Consider the following 20,233-nt stretch of genomic DNA (forward strand, 5'->3'; position numbering starts at 1 on the left):
AATGCTCTAGACAATAAAATTAAAAAAATGTTTAGTGGAGCAGGAAAAGACCAGAATGATAAAGGGACAAGGCCATCAGCGATTTGAGAGAGAACTTGAGAATTTTCATGTTAAAACATTTTTATAGTGAGTTATTATAGGCAGAAAACTCAAAAGTAAAATGGAAATTGCTGCAAGTTAGACATGGGCATCAGTGGTTTGAGTGACCTTAAGGTTAGGAAGTATAGAGTGAACAAGGACTGAATATTGGGTTCATCAGCAAATGAGCTGAGACAGAGGTCACTTGAGATGGAAATGGAAATGGAAATAGGGGTTTTTGAATAGCATCAGTATCGGGTTGAAAGTTCATTTCTGAAGCAAATGTATCAAAGTTGTGACCAGACTGTCCTACTGGATTTTCGAGTAGGAGCCTAAAAACAATAACATATTCCCTATGTTTAGAATTTTGCTCATGTGGATGCCAGAAATGTGAATATAAATCTGGTGAATGAAATTAATTTATCCTCTGAATTTTGGTTTCTGACTAGACAATGATTTGGGTAATATCTTCAGGCCAGGTATTAACTGTAGAAATGAAATTGGTTGAAGAAAGCTTTTTCTAAAAAAAAGTTTCGTCTCGCAACTTCCAGCAGCGTGAATGCTCACACTGTCGATGTGTTGGTATATTCACTAATGTGACCAAGGTGGTGGTCTTTGTTAATCCACGGGATGTGGGGGTAGCTGGCTCAGCCAGTATTTATTGCCCAGAGGGAAGTTAAAAGTCATCTGTATTGCTGTGGGTCTGGCGTAAATTGTTGACAAGGTAAGGATGGAAGTTTCCTTCCCAACAGTTTCAAGGTTCTTTATTATAGTCTTAACCCTAGATTTTTATTGAATTTAAATTCCACCATCTGCCCTGGCATGATTCAAACCTAGGCTTCTGGCACTACCCAGGATTAACGGTCTTGTGAGTAATACCACTAGGCCATCTTTTTCTTTTGTAATATCAGAAGCAGCTTTCCTAGACAGTCAAATATTTGACTCCTTTCAAGCTTATTTTGAAAGTGTGAGAGATATTTCCCACAAATTATAGGTATGTTTTCTTTGTGTTTCCTACTTTGGATTTCCACAGTTGCTTTAGGCTGACTTGTAGGATGGCGACTGTTGACATCTTATTGATTTGCAAGTGTAACTTTTATTTTGACAGAATCAGTCCAACCTTCGCTGATGCTTACTCAAATATGGGAAACACACTGAAAGAAATGCAAGATGTGCAGGGTGCCTTGCAGTGCTATACAAGAGCAATTCAGATCAATCCTGCTTTTGCTGATGCTCACAGCAACCTAGCTTCAATTCATAAGGTAAGACATAACAATGTTTGGTGATTTCAGTGAGCTAATCTTCACATTAGGAAGTAATTTGTATCATAAGCAAATCGTGTGGATTTTGAGTGCACAGTTCATGAAATGTGTATATATAGCCAGTACTTTATAGCTGATGTGATTATTTGAAGATTTAAATTATAATGTTCTCCTGCCAATAAAACAGAACATATTTCTCTCTTTTCTCTCTCTGTAGGATTCGGGAAATATTCCAGAAGCCATTGCTTCCTACAGAACTGCCCTAAAGCTCAAACCTGACTTCCCAGATGCATACTGTAATCTGGCACACTGTTTGCAGGTAACAAGATAACCTCATGAATTGGGTGCACATATTCCAGTGGAGCACACATTAGTCTTTCACTCCAGCAATGATTTTAAGAATATTTAGAATTTGTAAATGATTGATGCAGATGTCTTAACAGTAAGCAGCATGCCTTTCAGTTACATTTGCCTGTGGAAATAATGTATACTTCTGATCATGATGCCTTTTTTAAAGCTGAATGAAATGCTTATCTGTCTCTCTGTAGAGAATAATGGCATTTACAGCATAGATTATTTGGGCTAACACATTATTGACATTACTTTCCATTTGAGCTCTGTCTAGGTCCTCCTTTTAAAACCAGTGAGACAACTCTGACCAGAATGTTACAAATGTGTTTTGACCAGGTGTCCCACAGAACAGAATTGGTCAAATCACTGCGAAGACAGCAGCACCAATGCAAAACATTCCTAATTTTATTAGGAAACGATAACATTAATACTAAATATACTCTTTCTAATCCTATTCATTCCTTTTAAGCTTAGAATAATTCCAGAGTCTCTTGCAGATTTGTGCATTTGCTCACTCTGACTCTGGGTCTACCTTTTCACATTGTGCTAATATCATTAGCACTTGGCTGCTGTGTTTGCACTGTCTGGTTATGAGTTTTGATTTTGGAGCTTTGCTTGGTACATTGGCCAAGTTAATCTATGTTTTAGCAGCCAGGAGACGACCACCTCCCACCTATCTTTGTTGACGTTACCTAGCATATCATATCATATTTGACCTTTTATTGTGTTGTATTTGTTTAACTTGCCCTCATTATCAATAGTTATTGTTTCAAGTTTTCATGGTGGCAAGTTGCATATGACAGCTACTTTTTCTATACAGTGGGATCAGTTTAAATTGTAACATATAGTCACCATCCAAAAGTGCCCAGGTTTCACGCAGTACTTGGGCAAGTCGAATCATCCTGTCCGTGCTGGCTTTTGAAATACATTAACCAAAACTCTGTACTGTCCTCCACACTGATCTTACCATTGTTTGGATATTATCTACCTAAGTTATCTTTGATCAGGATTCGAGATGGTTGAAAACCGCATATATTCTCACATACTGCAGGATCCCTTTAAATGCATGCCATTACTTAATTTGTCATTTCATTCATTGCTTCTCTATGCTTTTAAGGTGTAGTCATTGCTGAGTCTGACTCAGCATTTTTCTCTGCTCAGCCTCAAAACAATGGCGATTTGATTTGCTTGTCATTTTCCAAAATCCACACTCAACATTTTTGTGGCTGTGTTAGGTTAACAACATTTTAAGTATTAGTAGAAGAATTGAGTCAACTAAAATCCCTGTTGCTGAAAAACGTTGACGAAATAAGTCAGCAAAATTACTTAAGATGTTTTCACTGAAGAAGGGTCTAGCAGTTGTGGAAGTGGCATTATTGCACAAGCTGTTGGGTTTTGCCTGTTCACATTACATCAAAATGGTAGATTGTGAAGGGAAGTCTTAATGTGAATCATAGAGATGTACAGCACGGAAACAGACCCTTCAGTCCAACCAGTCCATGCCGACCAGATATCCCAACCCGATCTACTCCCATCTGCCAGCACCCAGCCCATACTCCTCCCAACCCTTTCTATTCATATACCCATCCAAATGCCTTTCAACTGTTACAGTTGGACCAGCCTCCACCATTTCCTCTGGCAGCTCATTTCATACACCTATCACCCTCTGCATGAAAAAGTTTCCCCTTAGCTCTCTTTTATATCTTTTCCCCTCTCGCCCTAAACGTATGCCCTCTAGTTCTGGAATTCCCCACCCCAGGGAAAAGACTTTTTGTCTATTTATCCTATCCATGCCCCTCATAATTTTGTAAACCTCTGTAAGGTTGCCCCTCAGCCTCCGACGCTCCAGGGAAATTCGTCCCAGCCTGTTCAGCCTCTCCCTTTTTATAGCTCAAATCCTCCCAACTCTGGCAACATCCTTGTAAGTCTTTTCTGAACCCTTTCATGTTTCACAACATCTTTCCAATAGGAAGGAGACCAGGAGTATTGTGTGCATTTCAACAGTGGCCTCCCCAATGTCCTGTACAACCGCAACATGACCTCCCAGCTCCAGTACTCAATACTTTTGACCAAGAAAGGAAAGCATACCAAACGCCACCTTCACTATCCTATCTACCTGCGACTCCACTTTCAAGGAGCTATGAACCTGCACTCCAAGGTCTCTTTGTTCAGCAACACTCCCTAGGACCTTACCATGAAGTGTATAATTCCTGCTAAGATTTGCTTTCCCAAAGCGCAGCACCTTGCATTTATCTGAATTAAACTCCATCTGCCACTTCTCAGCCCATTGGCCCATCTAGTCCAGATCCTGTTGTAATCTGAGGTAACCCTCTTCGCTGTCCACTACACCTGCAATTTTGGTGTCATTTTCTGCAAAATAAACTTGGGAAATACAACTACAAAACAACCGCTGGATTATTTTCTTTCCGCATACAGAACTGCTGCTGAGAAATCAAAACAGAAACAATACAGGTGAAAGTGCACCGCACTCTCAACTCAGAATCACAATACACTTTTTTTCAAAAAAGTAACCGTTTTGATGGGGTTAAGCTTTGTGTTACACCAACTCCGTGCATTCTACTTTTGTCAAGCACACTGTGGATCCAGAAAGGAACTTATCCTCTAGCTTTTGGTTAGAACAGATGTACATAGGAAGCTGATTTTAAATACAAATATTCTCCATTCCAAGGCCAACTTGTAATACATCTTAAGTCCATGATCTTCAACATAATTTTAATTGGTCAAGCGCAGACTTGTTAGACAGGTGATCCCACCACCGACTCACTTTCCACACTGCACAGGCTGATCATCATCTGACTGCAGTGCTTATACTTTCAGAAGTCATAAGGCTAGAGCGAAGTGCATGCCCTTCACAGATTTTGCTAGTTTGTTGCATTGTTTTTCAGTTTTCGTCTCAAGAACTGTCATGGCAGGGTAAAGCAAATTTTGTTATGGCAACATGAGAAAGGAATAGGAAATATACTAAGATCTGACATGTAAGGCAAGTATTTGTTAGTATTAGCAATATAGACATGATGGGTCAAAAATCCTCCAATGTGGACTCTGCAAGAGCAGTTCTGCTCTTTCTCCATAAATGTGCAGCTTTTCTCTTATCAGTTAGCTATCTAATAGATCTGTGCAGGACCAAGAAAAATTATAGGGAATACTATGTCCACATGTGTCCACATATAAGCAACGTAAGTTGATCAGGGGCCCTGGAAACCAACTGCATCCAAATAGCAGTAATGTTCTGTGCTTCTGCTCTTGCAAACAGCAAGAAACATTCTGGATGCCCCAGAAGCACAGATCCAGAGACAAACCTGCAGCATGACCAGCAGAAGAGTGATGTCTTGAACAATAGGGTGAAGCAATAATGATGAGTCTGGGCTATTTAAAAAGAAAGCAAAATTGCGCAACTTCCATGTGGAATGGAAAAATAAATTTTATTTTCAAAGAAAAGTATTTTCCTTGTCATAAAAGTAGGTTGATAAGTAAAAATGGAGAATTTGGAACAAGAACACACCATGATGCATCGTGAATCCGAGGATAGTTTTCCCTTTGACAACATGGGACAAAGAATCTGAACAAGCTGAAGGTTGCTTGGAAAGCTCAACAATAATTCCCTTTTTAAACCAGCAGAAATAACAAAGGCCTGCAGTAAAGCATCATTTTGCACTTGCCATCATCTGGCAAAATACAAACAATCATTCACAGTTGGCAAAAGTAATTGAAGAAGCAATGATGGTATTCCCTGACACACTATTCAGAGACTTGAACAAAGCAGAAATCATAATAGCAATCCATGTTGTCCTGCTCTCCTCCTTTCTACCATTTCCCCCTGCCCCCCAGTCAAAGCAGAATACTCAGTGGCACAGTACAGCTTCACCTCCTTCATCTTCACCCTGGGCCCTGGAGGGAGAGAGAACGACCGCCCACATGCACAAAGACACAAGCTCTCGCTCTTTTTCTGGAACAGCAGCTCCCCAAGGAATTATACAGTCACGTACAGGAAGAGCATCCAGATGAGACAACACACACTGATTTGGGTGACCATTGCAATCAGCGAGCGCCAACAGCAAAGACCAAGCCATCCGCTGTTACACAATGAATAACTGGCTTCACATAATGAAGGCTTTTCACCTTGTTAACCGACATTACATACTGAATGCTTTTCTTCTTGTTAAATGGCTCTACACAATGAATGCTCCTCCACCCTGCTGACCCATGACCCCACCATCAACTGCAAGTCTCCATCTGCTGAGTCATGCTCAGCCGAACCCCTGCTCCACAAAACTCAAAACTTCACTCCCTCCCTGCACGCTCATTCTCCACACACATTCTCATCCAGACCACAGAAACAAGATGAGTGGAATCTTTGACCAAAGACATCTTTATAGCAAGACCTGAAGGACTGCAAATGCATTGCACTGCAGTTCAATAAATCCATCAACATGACTGACGCAACCCAGCTGATTATTGTGTCCTAACTAGTTGCACAAAAACAACTAGAGGATCTTATCCTTTTGTCCTTTAAAGGAGAGACAAAGAATGAGGGTATCGACAATGAATCTTAGCTGATTTTGATGCAGAGTTGAAAAAAAACTTATTTTCTTTTTTTTATTTGACAGTTAAGAACTTTGACATGTCAAGTAGATTTCATTATTATCTTGGCATATATATGAAATGGTTTTGCAGTTTTAATTTCATGCACGATAGAACTTGATTCCCAAGAAATAAGGCAAGGGAACATAGTGGTAGCTGCTAAATTACCTGAAATTTCTTTATTGTGTGAGTGCTTTGTATGGATTCCTTTTCAGAATCACTAAGTGGGAATGACCAGAGTGTAGTGCAATTTAAAAGTACACCTGTATGTCAACAAATTGGTTTAAATTCAGCCTTTTTTTTGCCTCTAGATTGTATGTGACTGGACAGATTATGATGAGCGAATGAAAAAATTAGTCAGTATAGTCGCTGACCAACTGGAGAAAAATCGGCTGCCATCTGTCCATCCGCATCACAGTATGCTGTATCCGCTATCCCATACCTTTCGCAAAGCCATTGCAGAACGTCATGGAAATCTCTGTCTTGACAAGGTAGAATAAAACTATATGTTGTGTAATAATGTATGTTACAATTCATTTTCTATCTCAAAGATTATAGGAGTTTGTTTATACTAGTCCAACAACACAATTTACTCCATCTCTGACCTCCCACTAGAAGGACAGGTGTACCAAGAACTAGGATTGATGAAGTAACTCCTACTTAATACACTTTACTGCATAATTTTAAAAAAATAAATAACTATCCTTAAAGCAGTTGTGTTCACGAAATTAAATGGTGGTCGAATTTTTTTTTCCCAAAATTCAACTGATACGATAAAATATTTGCACTTAACCTTAAATACCTTGGTGTTTGGGAAATTCACAGAATGGGAAAATTGCCAATGTAACTCCCTTATTTTAAAAAGAGAAAAAAATTGTAACTGCAGGTCCATTATCTTAACTTCTGTTATTGGAGTGTTAGAATATATGGATGTAGGTTTGCTTCCTGAGCTGGAAGTTTTGTTTTCAAACGTTTTGTCACCATACTAGGTAATCTCTTCAGTGAGCCGCCTCAGGACCAATGGTAGCTATGATGGGGAAGTGGTGGTGTTGGACTGGGGTGGACAGACTTAAACACAACTCCTCCCCACGTTATAGTCCAGGTTTTTTTTTTGGAAGTGCTAGCTTTCAGAGGACTGCTCCTTCATCTGATAGCCAGCTACCTGACAAAGGAGCAGCGCTGCAAAAGCTTGTACTTCCAAATAAACCTGTTGGACTATAACCTGGTGGTGTGATTTTTAAGTTTATCTTCTTAAGACCACTCTCATCACAGTATCAGTAGAGAACAAAAGCAAAATACTGTAGATGCTACAGGTCTGAAATAAAAAGTGTTGGAAAAACTCAGCAGGCCTGACAGAATTTGTGTTTTGAGTTTAGTATGATGACCTTCATTGCACTGCACCAAGGACAAATAATGATTTGAGTATAGTAACTAAAATGGCATATGTCTTATTCTAGATTATAGCACCTCCACATCTTACTCAAGATAGTTTTTTTACAAAATGCTGTCCTGTTGCACAAAACTTCCCTACTCTTGGATTCCAACATTTCATTTGCTAGAATAACTAATGTTCAGTTTGAATAGGTGACGTTGAAGTCATCTATTCATTCCAAATCCCCTCATTTCTTGATGAAAACTTGTAAATGATTTATTCATCATGACATCATGTTGTTGTATCAACATTTAGATTTGTTTTGGTTAGAATGAAAAGCTGCTGCAGGGACTGATGGAAGGTTAAATAGGCTAGGCTCTGTTTAATCTGGTTTCCAGCATCTGCAGTCATTGTTTTTACCTCGTTGATTTTAACCCTACTGCGAATCCTCTTGCAAGGATGCCTGCCTTGAAGTTTTCCTCCTCTCTCTACAAAAATCCATGCTTCAGGCTCACTGCCTTTATTCCTGATGAAGGGCTTTTGCCCGAAACGTCGATTTCGAAGCTCCTTGGATGCTGCCTGAACTGCTGTGCTCTTCCAGTACCACTAATCCAGAATCTGGTTTCCAGCATCTGCAGTCATTGTTTTTACCTCTGTTGACTGGATGTCTGGTTTTCAGTGCAGTGTGATGTCAACGGCATTAGTTCAATTCCGAACTGAAGCACTGAGCTTCTCAATTGAGATGTGGTGACTCTCTGGTTAAACCACCATCAGTCACCTCTCTGTAATCAGCCAGACGCCCTATGGTCTGGTTGGACTCCATTATGTAATCATTTCAGTTTAGATGAATAAGAGGTGACCTGATTGAAATATTGACATTCTTGTTGCGTCATGAAATATTGCATATGGAAAGGATTTTATTTAGAGACTCGAGCACTCTAAGTTACTGTAGCAAAATTGAAGCTTAGTTATTTAAGACATGAGACTTTTTTTCCTCCATTTGGGAGTCTTTTGAGCAAGAGGCAGTAAAAGTACTGTCTTTGAATACTTTTTTTAAGGCAGTGATATAGTTTGTCAGCCTGAAAGTGAAAATGTATTGGGGATAGATGTGTATATGGAGTCATCAGTTCACCCATAATCCTGTTGAATAATAGAGTGCACTTGAGGGGTTGAGTGGCCTCTTACTACTAATTTGCAGATGCCTATGTAGATTAATAGTAATTGACAGATCTTTGAAAAGAGTTCATTCAGAATTAGGCCTCGAGTGACATTTGAGTTGTTAATTATGTCCACCGAGGTAAAAATAATGACTGCAGATGCTGGCAACCAGATTCTGGATTAGTGGTGCTGGAAGAGCACAGCAGTTCAGGCAGCATCCAAGGAGCTTCGAAATTGACGTTTCGGGCAAAAGTCCTTCATCAGGAATAAAGGCAGTGAGCCTGAAGCGTGGAGAGATAAGCTAGTGGGGGGTGGGGAGAAAGTAGCATAGAGTACAATGGGTCAGTGGGGGAGGGGATGAAGGTGATAGGTCAGGGAGGAGAGGGTGGAGTGGATAGGTGGAAAAGAAGATAGGCAGGTAGGACAAGTCCGGATAAGTCATGGGGGCAGTGCTGAGCTGGAAGTTTCCCCTTCCCCCACCTCCCCCAGTTCTAAACTTCCAGCTCAGTACTGTCCCCATGACTTGTCCTACCTGCCTATCTCCTTTTCCACCTATCCACTCCACCCTCTCCTCCTTGACCTATCACCTTCATCCCCTCCCCCACTGACCCATTGTACTCTATGCTACTTTCTCCCCACCCCCCCACCCTCCTCTAGCTTATCTCTCCATGCTTCAGGCTCATTGCCTTTATTCCTGATGAAGGGCTTTTGCCCAAAACGTCGATTTCGCTGCTCCTTGGATGCTGCCTGAACTGCTGTGCTCTTCTAGCACCACTAATCCGGAATTATGTCCACCGTCTACCCCTGCACCCACTGCAACAAAGTTGACTTTCTGATAACTGCAATGGTTTTAATTTGCAGATTAATGTGCTTCACAAACCACCATATGAACATCCAAAAGACTTGAAAGCTAGTAATGGACGTCTGAAAATTGGTTTTGTGAGTTCAGATTTTGGGAACCACCCCACTTCTCATCTGATGCAGTCAATCCCTGGGATGCACAACTCAGAAAAATTTGAGGTATGTACAGGTAGTGAAGATTTTCTTAAGCTCTGGAATTAGAACTGCTTCATGTAGGTACTGTGTGGTCTGTGACTTTGACTTTTGTCTTCTGAATTGTGAAACTGTTTAGCAGTCTTGAATAATTCAAATTTTGTATGGAATTGAATTTTCAAGTGCAACAGGGTCTTGTGCACAGTATTGGTTCTTTAAGCCTCCACCCAGAGGAGTAAACGTCTCTGTCCATCAACATAGTCCTACAGCACAGCGATATGCCTTTTAGCCCAAACGGGTCCATGTTGACCAAAATGTCTGACTGTATGCTAACCCCATTTCCCTCCATTTGGCCCATATCCTTCTAATCCTATCCTGTCCTATTCATGCATATGTCGAAATGCCTTTTGAATGTTAATATACCCACCTCAACCTCTTCTGCTGGTAGCTCATCCAATATGCGTATCATTCTGTTTTTAAAAAATGCCCTTCACGTTTCCTCTTATTCTTTCCCCTCTAACCTTAAATTGCCTTGATTTGATGTTCCAAAATGCAAGACCTCGCACTTATCTGTATTAAACTCTATATTTGCCTTTTTTCAGTCCATTTCCCCAGCTGATCAAGATCCTACTCCAATTCCTGATAACCTTCCTCACCACAATACCACCTGTTTTAGTGTCATCAGCAAACTTAGTAATTATGCCTTATGCATTCTCATCCAAATCATTTTTGAGACCGATAAAAAACATGATTTGGTCCAGCACAGACCCCTGAGGCCCTCCACTAGTCATGGGCCTTCAGTCCAACAAACATCCTTCCACTATAACCCTCTGCATCCTACCATCAAGCCAATTTTTTGGATCTAGTTGCAAGCTTACCCTGAATTCTGAGAGGTTGCTCTGGAAGGTTAGATCTATCACGTGGAACCTTATCATTAGCCCTCTTGGACTCCATGTAGGCTCTGTGTTCTGCCCTGTCCTTTCCAGCCTTCCTGGTCACTTCATCAAAGAACTGTAACAAATTCGAGAGGCATGATCTCCCACTCTCAAAGTCATGCTGATTACTCTTAACCAAACCCTGTCTTTCCATATGCATGTATATCTAATCTCTCAGAATCTTCTCAAGTAACTTAGTCACCACATGTTAAGCTTACTGGTCTATAGTTCTCGAGCTTTTCTTTGCAGCCCTTCTTTAATAGTGGCATAACATTTGCTGTCCTCCAGTCTTCACCCGTTGCTAACAATGATGCAAAAATGTCTGCCAGGACCCCCTGCAATTTCTTCTGTAGCCTCTTGAAGGCCTCTTGGATATATTTGGATGGGACCAGGAGATTTATTCACCTTCATACATTCTAATACATCAACACCACCTCTACTCAGATAAGAACTGTCTCCAAGATATCGCCACTAACTTCTCCAAGTCTTTATGGTAAACACAGGAGAAAAATTCATTTTGAGAACTGCTCCCCACTCATGTGGTTTTACACATACATGTCCACTTTGGCCCTTGGGGTCCTATTTTTTTCTCCTTCCCCCCCCCCCCCCCCCCCCACACACTCCTCCTCTTTCCCCCCCCCCCCCTTCAGTATACATAAAGCACATCTTTGGATTCACCCCAGCCTTCCCAGTCAAGTCTATCTTGTGGCTTCTTTTTGTCCTCCTGATTTCCTCCTTCAGTAAACTCCTTATTCTCTGAATACATCCAGAAATTCCCTTGATCGCAGCTGTACCTGAGCCACTTTCTTGTCAAAGGCTCAATATCCCATCATTCACTGTTCTGGATTCTGTCAATCTGCCCTTCAACCTCTCGGGAACATATAGACTTTAGCTGTCTCACTTTTAAAGGCTTCCCACTTGCCAGATCTCCCTTTTGCCTGCAAGCCCCTGTAATCCCATCAAAATTTGCCTTTCCCTAGTTCAGAACTTGAACCTCTAGAGCAGTTTTGTCCCTCTTCGTATCTACTTTAAAACTAACAGAACTGTGGTCCCAAAGTGCTCCACCTCTGTCATCTGTCCTGATTTATTTCCCAAGGATAGGTCGAGTTTTGTCCCTTCCCAATAGTATCCTCTATATACTGCTTCAGGAAATTTGTCTGAATGCATTTAACAAATTCAAGCCATATAAGCCCTTTATTGCTAATGCGGTCCCAGTCTGTTAGGAAAATTAAAATTTCCTACTGTGACAGCTCTTTTTTTTTGTTCCTGCAAGTATCTCTAATCTCCCTACATATTTGTTCCTCTAATTCTTGTGGATTATTTGGGAGCCTATAGTACAATCCCAGTAACATCACCCCTTAGCTCTACCCACAAAGCCTCACTGGATGATCCTTCAGTTATTACTTAATCAAAAATGCAACTCCCCCTCCCTTCATTCTACTGCCTCTGTCCTACCTAAAGATCTGTACCCTGTCACATTGAGCTGCCTGTCTTGACTCTCCCTTAGCCAGGTTTCTGTAATGGCTATAATGTCCAAGTTCTATGCACCTATCCACTCCAAGCTCATTGCCCTTATCTGTTAGCCCTCTTGCATTGAAATAAATGCAGTTTAATCCAACAGCCATTCCTTGCCCCCTGTTGTATTCCAGCCTGACCTGTCTCTTCAACTTACTATTTGTGATTACTGTATTTCCTTTGAGCCTCGCCTCCCTGCTATTGAGGATCCTATCCCCCTGCCAATCTAGTTTTAAACTCTCTCTTGCAGCACTGGCAAATCTGGCCACCAAGATATTGGACCCCCTCCAGTTCAGGTGCAGCCTGTTCCTCTTGAACAGGTCAGCTCTGCTCCAGAAAAGATCCCAATTATTTAAAAATCTGAATGCATCAATTCTTTAGCCACACATTCATCTGCCATATCCTCCTGTTCTTACTTTTACTTTCACGTGGCATTGTATGTAATCTGGAGATTATCACCAATGAGGTCCTAGTTTTAACTGCTTTCCTAGCTCCTTATAATCACACTGCAGGACTTCATCCCTTTTTCTATCTGTCATTTGTGCCAACGTGCACAATATCTTCTGGCTGCTTACCCTCCCCCTTGAACATTGTGCAGCCACTCTGAGAATTCCTGGACCCTAGCACCTGGGAGGCAACACGAGACGATGGATTCCTATTTGTGGCCACACAATCGATCTGTCCCCTAACTATCAAGTCTCCTGTCCAGTCTCTTATCACCAAGGACCTGTGTACCTTACCTTTTCCCACTGTGCTGCAGAGCCAGTTGTAGTGCTGCCAACCTGGCTACTGCTGCTTTCCCCTGAATGGTCACCATCCACCCCACCAACCGTATCCAAAACAGTGTACTTGTTTTTGAGGGGAATGGTCACATTGGATTCCCACACTGTCTACTCTCTTTTGCCTTTCCTGGTGGACACCCAGCTACTCTCTGCCTGCACTCTTATCTATTAAGTGCACAGAATCTTGGATGATCCTGAGTGCATCCAGCTCCCGAACAAGGTCTCCCAGGACTGCAGCTGGGTGTACTTTTCCCACTTTCTGGATTAGTGGTGCTGGAAGAGCACAGCAGTTCAGGCAGCATCCGAGGAGCAGTAAAATCGACGTTTCAGGCAAAAGCTTTTTCCACTGGTCTCCTGGAGTTGCCATATCCTGCAGGAAGAGCCTTTGGCTGCCTTAACTGCCATCTTAACTACTCTAGAACTAAAAAGGAAAATTTTAGAAGGACTTGGTCAGTTTACCTTTTAGTTTTTGCTGAGTTTTTATTTAGCTGTGATGTTTAGATAATGTAGTCCTTAATCAGACTCCTAGCCATTCTAAGTAGGGGAGATGGAAACTATTCATTCCTGTAATATCTCAATGTTTTGTCAAATCACCCTTAAACTTGTGAAATTCTGGGAGATACAGCCTTTGTTTGTGTAATTTCTCCTTGGACTGTATAAGTTAATATCTATTAGATGTGATTCTGTTAAGCTGAGAGTGCTCTCAAAGATCATCTAGCATTCTTAAGGTATGGTGCCCAGAACTGTTCAGTCTTGCAGATTTGGTCCAGCCACGGTTTTCTACAAGTGTGACATGACAACCATCCCTCCAAGATAGGGAATGAACATTTCAGTTTGTCTCTTTGACCATTTTCAATAACCGTTAACTGATTTTAGTGATCAATCCCCTTCCCTCCCCTCCCTTGACTCCAGAAAGTATTACCTCCCATTTGCTTCTGATTTGGTATCAAAACTTATTTGGCACATTTCTGGTTAAATTTTAGAATGGACTAAAGTTATTTGTAATTTTACTCTTCCATATGCACTGATTACAATACTGCCTACCTTTTTGTATAATCAGCAAATGTCGATTATATGGCTTTGTATCCTATCATTCCAGTCTAGAACTCTGCCTATACAAATGTAGGTAAATTACTAAATTAGCACAGCAATTTTGTTTTTCCTGTGGACACAATTGGAAAGCCCATATATTCCTTTTGCAAGCATTTAGCAGCTAGAATGGAACATGACCTTTAAAGACTCAATGAAACTAATGATGATGGGTATGCCAAGCACTGAGATGCTAGGGTCCATTGAATAAGACCCAAAGTCCATTCAAGTTTATTAATAGTGGGCAGTAGCTGGGTAGCCTGTTATGGATTTATTTTAAGTGTGCTGCAGTTTGAGTCTGTCACAAGATACAGTGGAAGAAAATAAAGGAGAACTGGTTTCGGTCTGCAATCAATTCAGTCATTCTGCAGACCTCTTTGGAGCACACTCTCTCCTAGGCTTTTCAAATTTTTAAAACTCCCTATCCTTTCTTGAGCCTCCCATATTGTGCCAATTTTAGCTGAAAAGTGGAGACGTTCCTGTTTTTGCGCCTAAAATAAAAACAAAAATTGCAGATTCTGGAGATATGAAACAAACACAATACTAATTGCTGGAGAAACTCAGCAGGTCTGCAAGCATCAGAGGAGAGAAAACAGAATTCGTGTTTGGAGTCCAGCAACCGTTCTTCAAAATTCTGCCAGACCTGCTGAATTTCTCTAGCATTTTCTGTTCTTGTTTGTTCCAGTTTCTACCCTAATGTGTCCAACTAATTTCCTGAACGTATAGTTAAGATCTAGCCCAAAACTAGTTTGATCTTTTGACACCTTTTTTTTTGTTTTGAGTCGAATTAGTATTAAATATGACATACATTCAACTGTGTGGAATTTTGGTTTCTATCAACTCAATTGCTGTTTCTCTTAATAGGTTTTTTGTTATGCATTGAGCTCTGATGATGGCACTAATTTTCGTGTGAAAGTGGTTGCTGAAGCAAATCATTTTGTGGACCTATCCCAGGTAAGAACTAGTGGATTGTAGAGTTCAAGTACTTAAAATATTCATCAAGAATTTAAACACTGGATTAATCCTGTTTCTTGTATAGATTTTAATTTGTGCAGTTGTAGTCCTGTGTTTGTTCTTTTAATGCAAGAAAGAACGGGTTCTAGACCAAATTTGATGTGGTTAATTTAGTAGGTGTGATCGTCTCCTGAAACAGTGTCCTTTGTTACTATTTGCTTCTCTGCCGAGTGTCATTGATGTGGGCTGAATAGGCATCAGAAGAAATACTCAGCAATCACCAACCTGTTTGCCTACTGTTTCACACCTCTGCTCTGACATATAAGTAGTTTGAAAGAGCTCTTTGCCATAGGACATAGGAACAGGAGTAGGCCACACTGCTATTCAATATTTTCATGATTGATCATCTAACTCAGTATCCTCTTTTTCCACTTTTTCTCCATACCCTTTGATCACTTTAGCCCTAAAAACTATATTATTTAATTTCTTGAAAACATTGAATATTTTGGCTTCAACCTCTTTCTGTGGCAAGAATTGCACAGGCCCTCCATTTTGGGTGAAAAGGTTTCTAACCATCTCAGTCTGAAATGGCATACTCCTTATCCTTAAGCTATGGCTTCTGTTTCTGGACTTTCCGGTTATTAGAAGTATCCTTCCCGAGTTTATGCTGTCTGGTCCTGTTGGACTTTGAGATTTTTTAATGACCTACTCTCTCATCAGTGAATGTAGTCCTGATCGATCCAGTCTCTTCAAATGTTGGTCCTTCCATCCCAGGAGTTCAATCTGGTAAATCTTTGTTTCGCTCCCTCCATTGCTAAAACATCCTCCTTTCAGAGAAAGATGAAAACTGTGTATAATACTCCGTCTGGTCTCACCAAGCACCTGTATAGTTGCAACAAGCCATCTCTCCTGTAGTTGAATTTTCTCATTGTGTAAGCCAAAATACAGTTTTTTATTTTAGTTGCTTCACGTGCATGATCTTGTTTAAATGCAGGAACAGGCTCATGGGGCTGAATGGCCTACTCCTGTTGTCGTGTTCCTTGTTTTTGCTCTATGCTTTGATTGTTGGTTGCATTGGCAGCCTCCAATCCATGGGAAATGTTTGCTATTAAATGCAATGACCAAGTCTCTTCAAATGTCTAGCAACTACTGGAACATTAGTGAACTCCTTGCATTGAATGACCTTTCAGTGTTGGCTTGATTTGAATTAACTAGTGTTCTAATTCAACCAGTCTGAACAAATAAGAGCATCAGAATATATTATAGTTTGACCTGGTTTAAATTCCTGCAGTTATGCACTACAAAGTTAATGGCACCTAATGAGTAAGTATCAAAGCCACTTTGATATGTGAATGTGACCATATAAAGGTCTTGCTCTACGATTGAAAGTGCAACTTTTGTTTCAATTGCACTTATTATTTTAATTTTTTAAGTTTTTTGTTTTCCAGTCTGTTGTAACATCCAAAGAGTAAACTTGTAGAGGTTGAGCAAATGTTAAACCTAGAAAATGTTTTCAATATCTCTAAAGTCCAATTCCTGAAAAGAGGCATATCACTTGTAATATGAGTTAGTTCCCAGCTTCTAGCTCTTTTACTTTCAACTGGAGCATCTGTGCTCCTTTAAAAGAAACTTGTGTACAACCAGCTGGAAGGATTGCAACTGGACATTGCTTTACATACATGAATTGAACTCATCCTTATTTATCGAGTTTTAGTAATTCATAATGTTTAATGTCTCTACTTTTGGTTTTTCGTTATTCCTTGGATGTATATGCATATTTTGTCTCACCCCAAATCATTATAAATAAATGTGATTTTAAATTGAATTTGAAATATAAAGAAACACCAATGCTTATTTTTGAAAGGTCAAAATAAATAGATTTGAAATACTTATGGATTGTCAAATTGCTCTAATTTTAACGTGTACTTTTTCTTTATTTAAAGTTTATTACTTTTTTTTGTCTCCTAATTCAATCAGTCACATTTTATTTGTCTTAAGGTTTTTTAAAAAAGTAAACTTTCATGTGTGAATGTTTTCTGATCTGCTTGCTAATCTTGCTGCTATGTACACCAAAATATTGTTTTTTGAGTCGGTAACATGTCACACATCATAAACTATTTGTAGTCTGTATCCTTGGGCTGATGGCAAGTTACCTTTTGATGACAAAAAAATCTTGGCTCATGACAGTCCATTGTTCATCCTGAAGTGTTAGTGTTCAGTTAATTATCAAGATCAAATTCTGATCAGTCACCCGTTACTTAATAGCCATTCAGAGACCAGTTGAATAATTTGGGTGTCGAGGAAGAAAACCTTTCATCCAAAGGAATAATTAACATTCTAGAAGTCCAGAGAATGTACGATCTAAACATAAAAATATTCAGAGCTACAGGCCTCCGTTTTTGGATTAGATTTCGCCTTTATTCAGGTGTGGTCATAGAGACCAAGATCATGTTCCATTAGATTTCAAGTATTGTAAGCTTACTCTAGTTTGAAGTGGTTTGGCATTTTGTCTTCTGGCCTTTTTAAAACTGCTTGAGATCAAATTGAAGGCTTCTGTCAGGTGATTGACTTTGACTTTGACTAGTCTCATTTTCCTCCTTGCTGTTGAAAATGGCGTGAGCATGGAAAATAAATCTCTCGAAGCAATGGAGACAAAATAATTACAGAAAAGTTTGGCTTAGCTATTATCACTAAGAAAGTCACTGAATTAAATTCAGTTTGCAGAATATAAGGTTGAGTTTCTCCCAGTATGCAGTTATTGGAGTTGGGCTTATTTGTTCAGAGCAACACTGGTGACACAAATTTGTGCATGTTCTTAATGGAATCTTAATATTAACTTTGTCATTTCAGAGATAAAAAAATTTTGAGTTGAAATAGTATTTGTTCTCTCCCTCCTAGCATTGTGCGTAGGAACAGAAGACCATGTGCAGCTGTATTTTCTCCATAATATCATGATATTTGTGGATGCTTAATGTGTCCTTGCAACTTTTGTGGCTCCCTGTTTTGTTTTATATTCATTCACATGATGTAGACATTGGTGGCAGTGCCTCCATTTATTGCACATCCCTAATTGTTTTTGAACTGAGTGATTCTTCAGAAGGAAGAATCCACCACATTGCTGCCTGGAGTCATGTGTAGGCCAGACCAGGTAATGGCAGATTTGCTGTCTTAAATTACATTAGTCAATTGGATTTTTAAAAAAAATGACAACCAAAAGTGGATTTAATTGAATTCAAACTTCACTATCTGTCATGTTGGGATTTGTACCCGTATCCCCAGAACATGAGACTGGGGTTCTGAATTGCAAGTCCAGAGATGTTAGCATTCGACCACTGCCTCCGCTCATGTTGTTCAGAGCGCAAGAGCTGTCTGGATGTTTCAGGTGTTATGTAGTCCAGCAAAGGCTATTATAGTCTGGTTGCATCAGACTATAATCAGAAACTGCAAATGGCTGTAGGGACTGAGTTGATGAAATTCCTTGCATTTGAATAAAGTTAAGTTTAGTATGTGGTCATTTATTTTTTTTGAACTGTTCAGAATTGTTAATTGGATAAGATGCTGTTGCCTGTCCTCCTTAACTCAACTCAATTTGACTGGATGATTTTTGGAATTTGTGAAATTGTTAGACAGCTTCTACTTGAATAATGTAGGATTGAGTCACAACCGCTCTTATAATTGGAGTGTTTGACTTTATATTGCACCAAGATTTGTTCATAAACATTGTGCAGCAAGATTGTGTTCTAGAGTCAGAGTCCTAGAGATGTACAGCATGGAAACAGACCCTTCGGTCCAACCCGTCCATGCCTACCAGATATCCCAACACAATTTACTCCCACCTGCCAGCGCCCGGCCCATATCCCTCCAAACCCTTCCTATTCATATACTCATCCAAATGTCTTTTAAATGTTGCAATTGTACCAGCCTCCTCCTCATCCTGTCGCAGCTCATTCCATTCACGTACCATCCTCTGTCCCTTTTATATCATTCCCCTCTTAGCCTAAACCTGTGCCCTCTAGTTCTGGATTCCCTGACCTCAGGGAAAAGACTTTGTCTATTTACCCTATCCATGCTCCTCATGATTTTGTAGAGTTCTATAAGGTCACCCCTCAGCCTCCGACGCTCCAGGGAAAACAACCCCAGCCTGTTCAGCCTCTCCCTCTAGCTCAAATCCTCCAACCCTGGCAACATCCTTGCAAAATCCTTGGAAATCTTTTCTGAACCCTTTCAAGCTTCAGAACATCTTTCCGATAGGAAGGAGACCAGAATTGCATGCAATATTCCAATAGTGGCCTGACCAATGTCCTGTACAGCCGCAACATGACCTCCTAACTCCTGTACTCAATACTGTGACAATAAAGGAAAGCCTACCAAATGCCGCCTTCACTATGCTATCTATCTGTGACTCCACTTTCAAGGAGCTATGAACCTGCACTCCAAGGTCCCTTTGTTCAGCAGCACTCCCAAGGGCCTGACCATTAAGTGTATAAGTCCTATGGTTTGCTTTCCCGAAATTAAGTACCTCGCATTTATCTGAATTAAACTCCATCTGCCACTTCTCAGCCCATTGGCCCATCTAATCCAGATCCTGTTGTAATCTGAGGTAACCTTCGCTGTCCACTACACCTCCAATTTTGGTGTCATCTGCAAATTTACTAACTCTACCTCTCCTGCTCGCATACAAATCATTTATGTAAATGACAAAAAGTAGAGATCTCAGCACCGATCCTTGTGGCGTTCTATTATCCTCTAAATGCAGATAATAAAATTCCTTGTTGCATCTTTTGTGCAGATCCCATGCAATGGCAAAGCTGCTGATCGTATTCATCAGGATGGAATTCACATTCTTGTTAATATGAATGGATACACAAAAGGAGCACGTAATGAACTGTTTGCTCTTCGTCCAGCTCCTATACAGGTCTGTAACCATTAAAGTCATTTGTTTGATGTAACAACTTTGATTTCCTTTGACTAACATTCTGCAAAGTACAATGTAAACAATGCAATATTTTATCCTTGAATGTTTTCTTCCTACTCTATTGTTTACTCTGATGTACTTCAGCCCTGACTGATCTCTTGAACTGATTGTCTGTCTCTACTTAAAAATTGATCTTTCCCTCCTTACCTCAGCTGCAATCTGCTGAA

The 20,233-nt window shown here is 40.2% G+C and overlaps 1 protein-coding gene across 3 annotated transcripts in view; it reads left to right on the forward strand.

The window, feature by feature from the left end:
- Positions 1-20,233, forward strand: part of LOC140495901 (UDP-N-acetylglucosamine--peptide N-acetylglucosaminyltransferase 110 kDa subunit) — an 83,554-nt gene that overhangs the window by 38,939 nt on the left and 24,382 nt on the right. For all 3 annotated transcript variants that reach the window (XM_072595169.1, XM_072595170.1, XM_072595171.1), the window contains 6 exons: positions 1,187-1,340; positions 1,558-1,659; positions 6,605-6,784; positions 9,685-9,843; positions 15,002-15,091; positions 19,881-20,006. In XM_072595169.1, the coding sequence (XP_072451270.1) occupies positions 1,187-1,340; positions 1,558-1,659; positions 6,605-6,784; positions 9,685-9,843; positions 15,002-15,091; positions 19,881-20,006 (811 nt within the window). The remainder of the gene's footprint in view (positions 1-1,186; positions 1,341-1,557; positions 1,660-6,604; positions 6,785-9,684; positions 9,844-15,001; positions 15,092-19,880; positions 20,007-20,233) is intronic.

This window comes from Chiloscyllium punctatum, chromosome 25 (genome assembly GCF_047496795.1).
Source record: "Chiloscyllium punctatum isolate Juve2018m chromosome 25, sChiPun1.3, whole genome shotgun sequence".
NCBI classification, from domain to species: Eukaryota; Metazoa; Chordata; class Chondrichthyes; order Orectolobiformes; family Hemiscylliidae; genus Chiloscyllium; species Chiloscyllium punctatum.